Source organism: Polistes fuscatus, unplaced genomic scaffold (assembly GCF_010416935.1).
Source record: "Polistes fuscatus isolate 324 unplaced genomic scaffold, CU_Pfus_HIC Scaffold1, whole genome shotgun sequence".
Taxonomy (NCBI): Eukaryota; Metazoa; Arthropoda; class Insecta; order Hymenoptera; family Vespidae; genus Polistes; species Polistes fuscatus.
The window spans coordinates 6842944-6857753 of NW_025112997.1; the positions used below are offsets into that span (position 1 = coordinate 6842944).

The window sequence follows — 14810 nt, forward strand, 5'->3', positions numbered from 1 at the left end:
TGTGTTTGAAGAATATATCAGGTAACAAAAGAGAGAAAGAGAGAGGGAGAGAGAGAGAGAAAAGTAAATCTTTCACTTTGTTTCTTCAAGAGATACAAATGAGAAAGGAAGCTTTTACGTCTTTTATCTCTCGTTGCTTTAAAGATACTTCACGAAAAAAATAGAGAGAGAGAGAGAGAGAGAGAGAGAGAGATAGTGAAACTAAGGCTAAATCTGCCGACTCGTCGTGCTTATTTTCCTTCATCTTATTCTTTTTCTCCTTTATCCTCGTATGCGTATCTCTGCTTGTCTGTGTGTGTGTGTGTGTGTGTGTGCTATGCCAGAAATGAAACTGTACATGCTGGTGCGCTATAGATGACAAAGAAGAATTCAACAAAACGATTTACCTAACCTCGTTTCGTGTCGCTAAAGGCATAAGTAGAAAAGCTGCCAGCTATTTCGGACTTTCGAATAATTTAACAATAAAGATATATTTTTATTTCGAGTTAATAAAAAAAAAAAATGAGAGGAAGAGAGAAAGAGAGTAATACGAGAAAATCTAACGAACGATTTGAAGTATATATACTTTGACGAAACCGGTTTTATCTTTGAGTTTATTAATTATTGAATAAGAATAATTAGCTTTAATTAGCTTCTTTTATGCTTTTTCTTTAAGCAAACGAAACTACGCAGAAAATTTGATATTTTCTCGTTGTATTAACTTTCTCCCTTCCTCTCTCTCTCTCTCTCTCTCTCTCTCTCTCTTTATGGTAGGAAAATTTAATCGTATTAGTTATTTCTCTCTCGTGGAAAAGTGAAAGACAAGTATTTCTCCAATGATCCAGCTTTACTTTTAATAAGATTATTTCTAAGAAGATTTCATCTGTTTTACGATCGAACGACCAACGTGTCTTAATTTCATATCATTGATAAGTATACTGAAGTTTATTACGTTCTTATGTGTTACAAAGGATACTATTTATTCTATATAAAGTGTTTTTTTGTTATACATTTTTGGTCAGTATTTTTTATATACCAATATTCATCTTTGATGGCAATCCTGACAGAAAAAGGATGAAATATTTTTTTTTTTTTATTTTTAATTTCAACCGCTTATTTTATGGATTATCGATAACAAACGTTTGATAGCAAACATTTAATATATTGAATAAAGATATTAAAATATACTAAGAATTTATTCGATAGAAAATATTAATCGAATTAATAAAAGTGATTAAATCATTTTTATTTTGAATTTTATTGATTAATCACTGGTTTTATTGTTTATTAACAAATTACTTATCTGAAAGCAGATTAATAGGCTTTACATTAGCACCGATAATAATAGCATAATAATAGACTTTTTATTGATTTCGATCGATTAAAAATCAATTCAATCTAAATGTTATTATTCAACATTTAATGCTTTACTCTTTCTCTATTTAAAATAAAAACGAATTATTATTTACATTCGAATAAAATATTCGTGTAACTTGACGCAATTCTGACATCATTTATCTGACAAAATATTAATCATAATACATTAAAATTGTTTTCATAAATTCGTTCTTTGTTCTTTAAGTAGCATGTTTTTTTTCTTTTTTTATTATTTTTTGTTTCTTCTTTGAACGAGTTAAAGCATATCATATTATTAAAAAGCTCGCTCAGTTAGCCTTTTGATAAATTTTTTAAAGTATCTTTTCTTTCATGATTAATGGATGTTTATTATTTCATTATGAGAAGTTATATGAGTAAGAGAAGACTAATCGTATTACCAACGACGAAGAATAAAGAGCTTCCGAAGAATCCCAGAAAGTTCTGAGTAAGAGAATGCTTGAACTTTCGAGCTTTTCTCTCGATTTAGGAAATATTCGTGGCCGCTCTCGCACGATGGTAATTTTAATGTTTCGAGAAGAAAGGAAGCTTAGTTTTTTTAACTGTGATGGAAAAGTTAACCTAATGTTTTTACATTTTTCATAGGATTTCTTTCCTTTCCTTTCCTTTCCTTCCTCTTCTTTCTTTCTTTCTTTCTTTCTTTCTTTCTTTTTTTTCTTCTTAACTTGAAAGAGAGAAAAATTGGTTATTCTTTTCTTCATTCATATTCCATCATTGTTTGCCATAACAAATATCAAAATAATCCTTAATTTTAATTTTTCATTGAGTTTAACATATTTTTCATGTTTCACGTTCGCGAATGTGATTTTCTTTTGATAATATTAAAAGGAAATTAAACAAAAAAATATACGACCAGCTCGTCTTCGAGGAAAAAACCCTTTATGCAGAAATATGTATTCTCGATAAATTAATAATTCTTTAATTTAAATACGTATCGTATACGTATTATATAATAGTAATAGGAATTCTCGAGGAAAAAGTGACAATCCTTCATTGCATATTTATAAAAGTTTCATCAAGTTTATATGTATATAAATTTCTCAACTAAAGTTCTTTGATGTTCAGGTTTATTAAAACGTAGCAAAAAATATATGGTATAATCCTTGGTATACACATTTTTTCTATGTGTATGGTGTATGTCCTCTGAAAGTATGTTTTTTCCCATGCCATTGGATTTAATTACGTTTGCTGCACACATTTTCTTCCTCGCATTAATCATCGGGAAATATATATTTTATAATTAAGTGTAACATATATTTTAAATAAATGATCGTAAATGTTATGATAAATACGATGCCATATTTTATTATTTTATTCGACGAAACCTTTGATAATATTCCATAATATTAATCTTCTAAATTTAATCGAAATAGACTTGACCAAAATATTTATACGGAATTCAAATGAAATTATTATTATTATTATTATTATTGTTTACAGACTAATCGTTGAACTTCAAAAAAAAAAAAATATTTTAATTAAAAAAAAAATATATTTTTGTTCATTAATTTATAACTAAAATTAAATACCCATCAAACTATTAGATTAATAGTTCGTTTCTATTCGATTCTTAACAATTTTTATTCTAATTCTAATAATAATTAATCGACAAGTTACAAAGCTAATTAAAAGCATGCAACGTTGGATTATTACTTTACTGCTGTTGCAAAAAAAAAAGAATTATAAAGTAAGGTTGTAACGTTGACGATTTTGAAGAAAATCTTGGTAACTTTGCCTCGTAGATAAAAAAATACAACCCTTTTCTGCATTTAATTTTCTCTCTTTCTCTTAGTCGACTTTTACGATGGAGTAAAATTTAACTACCGTCCTCTCCTTTTCAATCCTACTATTCACCCCTTCTCGTTCACTCTTCCTTACTTGTTTTTCTTAATTTTATTTCTTTTCTTCTGCATTTCCCTAAATTAGGTCCAAAACAGAAGGCTTTAAGTTTCTTCGAAATAATACAAATATGACCATTCAGTATTTCCTCTTTCTAACGTTTTTTCTATACTTTTCTTTTTTTCAACTAATTAAATTAGGTGTATTCAATAAACCCATTAACTCTGATAGCAAAATTTTTCAGTGCAAGAAAATTAAACACGAATACCCCATTCAAATATTTTATTTGTTATATCTTTTAATATTTTTCTTTTATATTTCTATTAATTATTATTATTATTATTATTATTGCACACTTATTTGTTCGATCAATGTATTATAAAACAATATATGATGACTATAAATAATATAATTAATCAATATTAATAATTAAATAATCATATTTTATTTCAAATACTGAAACGATGAAAACTATTGTTATTATCTTATTTTGTATTTATTTGAAGAATTTCTTAACGTTGAAAGTTTATAGACTGTAATGCAAATTCTATTCTACACCTATTCGAAATATATTCTTGATGATAACAAGCTTATAACGTAAAGTGAGTAGCTTGTAAATTAATCGGCAAATCCGCGACAAGCAAAGTTCGATATGCTTCATGAATACTGGAGAGTAGAAGCTTTAAGTAAACTAAAATCAATATCTACGAAACACAATGAATATGCATCGAATATTTATCGGGCGTTATCGATGAAAGAGAAACATAGAAAGGTGGGGGGGGCGAAGGGGGAGTGTTGGTAGGAATGAGAAATTCCTTCACTAATACGAATTCTCCAGTTTATGTAATCCACGATTAATCGAAAAGTTAAATTTTCAATCGTTCGTATCAACGATTTATCAGATTGTTTTATTTTCTTCTTAAGAACAACAAAAAAATAAAAATATCGAAAAATGATATCAATTTGTAACTTATCCTTAGAGAAAAAAGAAAAAAATAAAAGAAAAGAAAGAGATATTAAATCTGATCCGACGTGAAAAAAATGATTCTTCAATGCCATTTCGGTTCAAGAGAAATTATTTATATCGTACGCTTTTTTATATTTAACTACGAATGATCGAATCAATAATGTGCAATAACGTCGAATATAAGTTTAGCCAATAAATAGAGTTCAATTTCGATATTAACAATTTTCTATAATGGATAATCGATTAGTTTTGTAGCTTGATGGATGGCCATACCTTCCAGAAAGGAAAAATAAAATAAAGAGCAAGAGAGGGGGAGAGAGAGAGAGAGAGAGACTTCATTCGCGAAACGATTATATTGGAAAAGACATCTAACTAAAATAAGTGATTTGTTTTATCGTCGATAAAAAATGATGGAGATACAAATTATTATTTTTTTTTCTTTTTTCATAGTAATTGCCGATAATAATTATTTTTATTACTAATATTAATTTTTTCTAATTCATAGATATAATAATTTTGTAATATTAATATTAATATATTAAATTTTTGCGATTTATTTTACTTCCCGTTGAAAAGAAATAATAAATATTTCATTTGTAATTATTTATAACGCTTAAAAGTATTGTAAAATAACTTTTATTTTATTTTATTTTAATTTTTCTTTTTTTAAGTGACTTTATCGATTTTATTGAATATTATAATAAAATCTTATATATATTAATTATAATAAAATTTCTCTCTCTCTCTCTCTCTCTCTCTGTTTTTCTCTATCATGATTCATTTACATTTTTCTCTTTCCGAAAAAATAATTGTTCTGGTTCCGCGTAGTCAAAGTTTGTTTTGCTACCTGAGAAAATAGATCGTATTCTCAAGAAACAAATGTTGTTTTCTTTTCTTCCTCGTCTTATCATTTCTATTGTTATTACTCTTTCTTCTCCTTTTCGTGATCTTGACTAGTGTTATGCGAAATAACAATGATAAAGTTCAAAGAAGAAATGCGAATCGATCAAAAATGAGAATGGTCTAAAAAATATTTTCACGTTTTATATTTCTGACAAGAGAGTACATTTTATTCGTGTAAAAATTCAAAGCATCTACAAAAAAAGTTTCATATACTATTTAGATTTATTTTTAAGATTCTACAAGATTTTTCATTTAATCAAAAAAAGACGTTTCTTAATTAATTTATTAAACAGAGCATACAATTACATCTTGCTATTCATAATGATAATTTCAAAAGGATGTTATTTATTCGATCAATATTTTGATTAAATGAATTTAATTAAATTTATAAATAAATACAATAATTTAACTCTTATGCAAATCCTCTCTTTCTCCATATATTATTTGAATATTTAATATTTATTTAAAATATTATACTAACGAGATATTATTTCTATTTAAAATGTTTACACGCGTAAGAGTATTGATCGTACATTTAACTAAATAACTGAGCAAATAAATATAACGTCTTGTTTAAAATGTGTATCATAGAAATGTTTGAAATAAAACCATTGAGGAAAGGAAAACAAACAAAAGTATCATCAAAAATAAGAAATCAAATAATACAGAAGATAGCTGTAGCACGTAGAATTGAAAAGTGATGATCGTTCAACAACGGTGTTGAACGAAAATCCACAATGAAATATTACTCGACGATCAAAATTGTAAGATCGTGGATATCGAGTTATCTCGTAGAGTAGATTTTACAGAATTTCTTGGATGCTTTCGATATCGGCAACGATGCGGAAAGGTATACAAGAAAGAAGAGAAGAGTCTCTTCGAATAATACATCTACGAAGAGATATACCAATACATACTTACTTACGTACTTATATAAACATATACACATACATACGAATATATATCGAGTAAACGAATGCAATCGAGTCGAAGAAATTCGAGATGGTTTAATACTATCTGCTTTTTTTCTCACGAAGAAATCGAAGACACTTTTTCAAAAAGTACAAATAAAATAAAATAAAAACAAATGTTTAACGATGAATAACGTTTCGATATCCTGTTTCTCCCTAATACGATTCGCATAAAGTTAACGACGTTCTCTTCTGCGTGATTGGAATATTTTACGTGCAATTGCAGAAATTAAAGTGCATCCAGCAAATGACGTCGTTTTTATGGATCACCCAATTACATTCCTATTTAACGTTCAACATATTAAATTTATTCTCGAGTGAATGTTAATCAACTTTTGTAATTTATTAATTGTTTTAACTTTTCCTTGCTTCTTTTTTTTTTTTCTTTTTAATTTTATCATTTAATATACACATCAATTACTCGTTTTATGGATTATCAACACGTTATTTACCGGTAATCAATCAAATTTAATGCATTATTTTGTCAAGATTTTATTTTTTCAAGGAAATATTTTGATAACAAATTAACGCTACAGCATTGCGTTTTATTAGATTTCTTACATTTAACGCAATTGGATTTAAATTTATATTTAAAAAAATAAGAAAAAAATGAAGATTTCTATTATGAAATGTTTTTTAATATTATCAATGCAATGTTTAGAAAAGAAAAAGATTTTTGTACATGAGTTAGTAGAGTCAATCTTACAAAGGAGTCACTCGAAAACACACACGGATACTCTCACCAACTCCTCCACCATGGAATCCAATTTAAATGATACTTATCATTTTCTCCGTCAGAACTTCAAGCTCACTTATTTTCGCGATCTCTCGAGAAGAAGAAGAAAAGTCTCAAGCTCAAGATTACCATTCAGCTTGTCTCACTGCTTTCTCCTCCCCTTTCTCCTTCTCATCCCTCCCCCTTCCCGTTCCCCTTCTTACAAGCCCAATTTTCCTTCAATCTTCTCTTTCTATTTCTCTTTTCTCAGTAGGTAGGTACTTCTTAAAGAATTTATTCTTTAGTAATCGTTCCTTTTTTTTCTTCGAGAAGCTTAAATAAAAAGAGAGAGAGATTCATTTATAAATTTTGATACTGTACGAAATGACATGCAATCATATCTAATCTTATTTCTTAGATAATCGTATTATCGTAATAATTGATGAAATATTATCGGTAATATAAATTATCGATCCATCGAGATGCGATTTATCACTGAAAATTTCTATTAAATTGTTAGAAGAAAAAGAACGAATATTAATTTTCAACAAAAAAAAATAAAAAAAACCACGAACAATCGAGCCATCCCCCTTCTAAAACTCGAACTCAAACTTGAACAAAAAGCAAGTTTAAATAAAACAAAGATTCGTTTAGAGGGATTGATATTAAATAATTCGAAATAATACGTCGTAATCTTTGATATTCTATTTTGAAGTAATCGTATAATCATAATCAATCCATCTCAATGCGATATCTTTGATAATTTCTCTATAGAATGAAAAATATTATAAATAAAATAAAAAAAAAATATATATAATATAAAAAGGACGCAATTATTTAAATTTGAAGAGAAATCATGGAAACCAAGAACGAAATTTTACTTTCTCTTTGTCCTTTTCTTTCTTTAAACAAAATATACAAGAGGTTATTAGAAGGAGTTAATAGTAAAGATTTATATATCAGTGTGCGGTTGTATTAGTAAGGTTAGTACCAGGTATGTACTTACACGCATTGTTAGTTTCCTCGTTTAGCTAGGAAATTCCTTTGTTGGATGTAGAGGACTATGGTTCATCGTCGATTCGAATGTACTTATGGTTAACCAAAGACGCGTTACTACAGGTCATATATATGATGCTACATATATCTATGCACGTAAGTTAGTGTGTGTACACGTATGCGCGTATTCAAAGCTTTTGCAGGTTTCAACGCCTCCGGTGCTTTTGTTCTAACTTAGAACTTTCAAAATATTCCATAATACAACATATGTTAATTGGATAAAATCTATTTAAATAAATGATTTATAATTTAGATGCTCGAATAAATTTATCATTATGTGTTTCGTTTCGTATAAAGTTTAAAACTTTTAAATACACTCTGGTAATACTAATACTTTAATAATGATAATATTTCTAATTTACGTAAATAGTTTTACGTTTAAAATTCGCGTCAATGTTTTTTGTAGTTTTTCTCTTTTTTTTTTTATTTATTGTAACCAATCATCTCAAACGTAGATAAATTTTTATCGCTTTACAAATTGGAGATAATTTTATCGCACACACACACACACACGAAAAAAAATGGAGAAAATTTGTTCTTTATTTTTATTTTTTATTTTTCGTGCAAAACACCATAGAAGAACACTTCTACATTTTTATCTTTCCCTTTCCAAAGAAACGAGAGAGAGAGAGAGAGAGAGTGGAAGATAAAGATTTACGATCAGGCGCATCTTTTTCTCTTCTTAGAAGGGAACGATTATTTATCCGCAATACGTCGTGATCAATCAGAGGGTGGTTTTGGGGGAGGATGTAAAAGACATGATGAATCACCTTGCTCGTCACTTTAAGCGATAGCTTCCTTCGCGTAGCTTATTATATGAAAACGTTTAAGGTTTGTCATTTTATGTATGGCCAATTTTTTCGTTAATAGACACCAAAATTGATCATCTCGTAGGTAGGTGTATGCATAGTTATCGTTATTCGTATTGATCTATTTACAATAGATACTGCAATAGTCGCATAATATACATGAGATAAAAAATTCAAGTTTAGTTAGTTGTGTTGGTATGTGTGTGCAAAGGATGTGTTAAAATAGACAATCGCAACCGAGAAAAATGTAGAAGAATCTAAAGTTAGGTGTGTATGTATATATTACAGCTAAATTATAAAAATCAATGTTATTCTGTATATTATCTAGGTAATGTGAAGATTAATTAATTGTAAGATGGTCCGCGTTAATGTGTAGAAAATTGTTTTATTTCTCAAATTACCTAGATAATCTGCACATTACCTATCTGCATCGAACAAGGTTTCACGAGACAAGCTCGTGCTTATGGTTTTTAGCTCAAATTTCTTACCACGAGTCTTACTCGTTGTTGTACGACAAGGGATTAAGGGTATGAATGAGATTACGTCAGTCTTGAGTCTTGATTCTTGAGTAGACAAGCAGAGAGAGAGAGAAGAGGAAAGTAAAATATAGAGTTCTGAGTGGATCAGCAGAGAGAACAGAGTGTAAAATAGTCTTGAGTCTTGAGTCTTGAATCTTGAGTCTTGAGTGGATCAGCAAAGAGAACGGAGAATACAATAAAGAGTAAAAGAGAGTCTTGACTAGGCCGAGCTGAGAGTAAAGAGTAGAGAGGGAAGATTTTTATATCGTTATAATACTTTTATTAATAAAATTTGTATTAACCGTAAGAATTATTGATTCGAATTTCCTGTGTCTGTATCTTCCATGTAAGATTATAAAAAAATATCTTACATATATATTTTTGTATCGTATTTCAATTAATTATTAATATTCAGTTGAACGTTTTATCGTTATCATTTCGTCTTTCTATTTCTAGATTGCATTTATAGATTGTAAGGTGGTCGTTACTGGATTTTTTTTTTTTCTTTTTATGGAAATTTAGACTAAAAATAATTTAGTTTAAATAATTATTATATTAAACTAAAGATTTATCTGATTGAGAAATCTAAAAAACGAAAAGGGATATAAAATATGATTCCTATTGATATTTGATTTATTTTAATAATAGAAAATTTCAATTGAAAATAAATATAAAAAGAAAAAGATATTATCTCTTGAAATTTTCGTCTTCGAAATTCTGACGAACCCTTCAAAGTATTTCTTCTCAAAGTACTTCACAAATAAAAACAATTCGTTGCTTAAGTATAGATAATACATTATAGACGTTATAATTAGTATTATTAGGTATTTCAATTATTATAATTGTTACACACGCATAATGATACCATTCTATTCGATGTCACGATCCAGTAATACGACGAATACTGATCAAAAAATGTTCTCCGAGGATCTCTATCACAAAATGATTACTCGTATTTCCATCAACACCCTTTCAAAGTAATTGATATTTACGCTTGAAGTACCATTCGCGTTTATACTTTTTTTCATTCGGTGTTTTCCATCCGAAGACGAATAATATTCCCATTTTGTCTTATTCCCTTTGAACATTTTCACTTTGTATTTTCAATATGAATCAACAGTAATTGGTTAAACAATTAACCTCATCGATTAACGAATAATAAATTAATTCGTTTGTATTTCTCTCATCGTTTGTTAACTATAAACGAATGTTTTGTATTTTCATTACTCGCCACATAAATAGAAGCACAATTGTTAAAAATATTATCTTGTTTTTGGTAGATTTAAAAAAGACACGCGCAAATACGAAAATATATTGTGTACATTTTTTAAATTATTTTATTTAATCGATTCGAAAAAGAACAAACGACACACGACGAAGAGAAATAGAAAGGGAACGTAGATAAAGAGAAAAGAATGGAAAAGTTATGGTTCTAAAGGGGGAGCCGGGGGAGGGTTAAGTGGAGGTGATTGAAATTTGCATATCGACTTAAAAATCGTGGCGAAGCATTTGTCGTTGAATCTTGAGGACGATTTTCTTAGAAAAATAATCCTCGTTTCGATAAACGTTTTCGAACCGGTCGTCAAAAATATTCTACAAAAAGAAAGAAGAGATAAAACGATTGTTGAACGATAAGCTCGAGTAACATAGAAAAATATCATAGGAAAATCCGATAATATCACATGTAGCGTTTTTTTCTTTAAATTTATTATTTAAAAAAAATAGAAACGGAGAAAACCATCAGGTCGCTTTCCTATTTCTTTTTTATGTTTTTTTTTTTTATCTCGGTTCATTGGGAAATACGAGACAGTTTTAAAGGCGAGAAATTTGAATTTTTCAGAGATACGGCATCCAACACGGGTCGCGCGTTCTTTATCATAAATTTATTATAGGTAACGTTGTTTTTATTTCTCGATATAGTTCGAATTATTTTCAAAATCTTTTGTTTTCTTCTTTTTTTTTTTGAAACAGTTTAGATGTACTCCAAAATATTCGATAAAATAAATAAATATTTTCATTTGATTCAACACGATATAAAAAAAAATTGCAAACATATGACATATAAAATTAATTTTATTAATTAATTAAACAATTCTTTTCGTACACGCGAGCAGAATTTAATTGATTAAACTACAAAATTTATTACTGAAAAACTAATGTTAGAAACTTATCAAATTATTAACAAATGGAATAATTAAAAATTGATGTATTTATTTAGTTGAAAACCTGTTCGTTTTACTCTAAATCGAAAGTAAACCGTTCGATTGATCGATTTTTTATTTTCTTTTTTTCCCATTTCAGCACCTATCTTAACGATAACGGACGATTCTGGGAGAATAGTTGCGAAGGACAGGCACTTAAAAGCTGGAAGCGCACTTCGTTTGAGATGCGAGGCTAGGGATATCGTAGAATCTCAAAATGAAACGGTCATCTGGAAGAGAGGAGATGAAACACTCATCGAAAACGTTAGGTAAGTTTATTTTTTTATATAAATAAAAACTAACCACAAATATTAAGAAATACATAAATAAATGTCAGATACACTTGCATAAACTTATTATTAGCCAATCCAATAATGTGTCTCATAATTTCGAATTGAATTTTCTTGCGAAGAAAAATTTTTATATGAAAAATAAAAAAAACAAATAAAGAAAGAAAAGAAACGTTGGGTAAGAATACTTTATAATAAAAATTTTGCGTAAGGTTTGTTCGTTCGTTTTTTGGAAAATATTTTATATACCCGTGAGTAGTTTATTTGAAAAACAAAAGAGAAGGTGAATAAGAAAGATAAGAAAAGTATGTTTCAACGCTAACGTTCGTTAACATATTCCACAAGACACATCTAAGTAAGCTTCTTAATGAAATTATCAGACAACCTGGTGTATAACGCAGCTTGCATACCTAAGCTGCCGTTTCTCAGCAGTAGCTTAACATCTTCCTCTCGAATAAAGACAACCCCTTTCTCTCAAACCCTCTCTCGCTAATTTCTTCTTTAGTTTGATTTGCCAAAGTATACGAAAAGATAAAGAAAGAAAAACTGGTAAATAAAAGAAGAAGAGCATAGATAAATTAGAAAATAATGAATCAAATATAACTAGGAAGCGAGACAGGTAATAATAATTAATAATAATTAACACATTCGAGACTGGTAACGTACTCCAAAGTCATTCAAAATTCATTAGTTGAATACCAGTGACCAAGTAGTCATTAAAAATACAAATTTCATTGTTCATTCATTTGTCCAATTTCGTTTGACTTTCTTATATTTATATAATGTTTATATAAACTTGTTAAATAGTAATATTATTTATTTAAATTGTGACATGTTGAATATTTTAATTTATTACATACGATATTCATCCAAACGTCTTATCCGAACAATATGTTAATGAATTAATTGCATTCTCGTGTAATAAATGATAGAAAAAATCTAATTTCATGCGAAAAGATAAGAGAGTAAGAGTGAGTAGGTGGTGAAGGGAGGGGGTGGAAAGAAGTATTGTTATGTTAAAGAAAGAGAGAAAGGGAAAAGGAAGTATGCTTTGAAAAAGGTTTTATCTAAGGTAACATTACTGAGGTAAAAGAAATTCGATCTCGTTTTCCAGCGAGAACAGGACTACAGAGATGACTGAGGGCAAGGAGGTTTATGTGATAGTAACTACTCTGATCGTGGAAAGAGCAAGCCCGAGGCACGCTGGTAACTACAGTTGCGTGGTGCCTGGAATATCCAAGACGACTATAGCTGTTCATGTTCTCAATGGTAAGTATGTTATCTTTCAGGAGATGAAAAACTTATTTCATCATCGATTAAAACGAAAATTTCGATTCGGCCCTGAAAATTGCGAAATGTTTTTTCTTTACGTGATCTTTCGCATAATACGTCTCTTATTATATGATAGCATACTGTAATAAATTTTTTTACACATAATACATTGTGCACACTATTTGCTATATTTTTTTTTTTAAATAACTCATGGATCTTTAATCACTTTTAATTTTGGACAAATTAGAAAAGCATACGATACGTCGATTCGAATATCGAGGTAAATATTTAGAATGATCGATACAAGAAATGGTGTTTGTGAATTATATTTATCATTTACGTTAAATATATCTAATTCATCCTCGAGAGAATGAACTTCAATCAATTCTTATTATATTAAGGTATACAACTTTGCTTTTAATAAATTTACTGTGTTCTTCTAAAAACCTAATTTTTATTATATTTCTTAGAAAATATTTTCTCTTCTTCTCAATATCTAATATAAATCTAAATTATATGAATGTTAATCTACGGTATCATTAGCTCATTTCAAAAGAAAAAGTTACTACGACTTTGCTTTTGAATATATCGCAGATGTATATCCAGTTCGTTAATCCTTTGAATAGTAAGCTCTCATAGTACTTTGCTGAACTAACTCGGAAAATGTCATAATACCAAAAACGATATTCTCTTCGTAGATACGACTAGCAAATGGCCAAATAGCAATACGTTAATTAAGCAAAAAAGAATTTAATGTTAATTAATCACAATACCGCTAACTTTCGTACTAATACTAAATTCTAAACTTAAATATATGACGAGTTAGCTAATAACTTCGATATTTTTATTACTTTCTATTTAAATAAATAAGACCTGTATTGTTTGTATTACAAATATCAGCACTAATTATTATTTATTGCAATATTATTATTATTATTATTATTATACTAATTAAATAGATATCTGTAGTTTCTAACATAATCCCTTCTACCAGTCACTCATTCAATTATATTTATGTAATTATATTTAAATATCAAATACTCACAATTTTATAAATTATTACCCAACTGAATACGTTTAATAACAATTTCAAAAATTAATTGACCAAACTTCTCACTCATCTTTATTTTACCTATCCTTGCTTCGATATCAACCAAATATTATTCTTCCAAAAGCTATTTTATTTTTATCAAAGAAAATAAAAAATGAAGATAAAATAAAAAAGAAAAATAAGTGTGGGAACAGATTGTAGATAAATCGACGTTACTGCGACTCTATTTATTTCTCGCGTAAGAAGTTGTTAATCTCTTGAGAAAGAGAAAAAATAAAGAAAGATAGAAATAGAGAAAGATATAGAGGAACGTTTCCCCAACGACCTTAATTCAAAAACGTTTTCCAACTTTTCCCTGACTGTGAAGTTAAAAAAAAAATATTAAAAAAAAAAAAAAAGAATAAAAAATAAAAAAAAAAAAAGAGGAAAAGAGAGAAGGGAAAAGTGGAGGATAGATTTATTCTTCGCACGGCTAGCTAACGTTGCGTTGTACGACGATAAATCATTTCAACGCCGTTTCAGATTAACTCGTCCGAAACCACCAAACGCGTTGAACTTGTCGAAATGTGGCAAACGTCTTTACATATGTAACAGTTTTATACAAATACATAAAAAAAAAAGGTACCTGTTTCTCTTTGTCCTAATCTCATTTACACACGCAAATGGAAAATCTATATTCGAAAGTATGTAGTTGAACGTTTCTTCGATTTTTTTCAAATTTTGTATTTCATTAATTTTTCAATTGTTATAAATAAAACAAATTTCAAATATCGATAAGCAACGTGTTGATTAAACAAACGAATTTTCTTAGAATCTTCTAGTGGTATGTATTGTATATAATCTT

General features: G+C 28.3%; 1 protein-coding gene across 5 annotated transcripts in view; it reads left to right on the forward strand.

The window, feature by feature from the left end:
* Positions 1-14810, forward strand: part of LOC122520072 (GATA zinc finger domain-containing protein 8-like) — a 236318-nt gene that overhangs the window by 199761 nt on the left and 21747 nt on the right. For all 5 annotated transcript variants that reach the window (XM_043640005.1, XM_043640013.1, XM_043640039.1 and 2 more), the window contains 2 exons: positions 11454-11622; positions 12758-12912. In XM_043640005.1, the coding sequence (XP_043495940.1) occupies positions 11454-11622; positions 12758-12912 (324 nt within the window). The remainder of the gene's footprint in view (positions 1-11453; positions 11623-12757; positions 12913-14810) is intronic.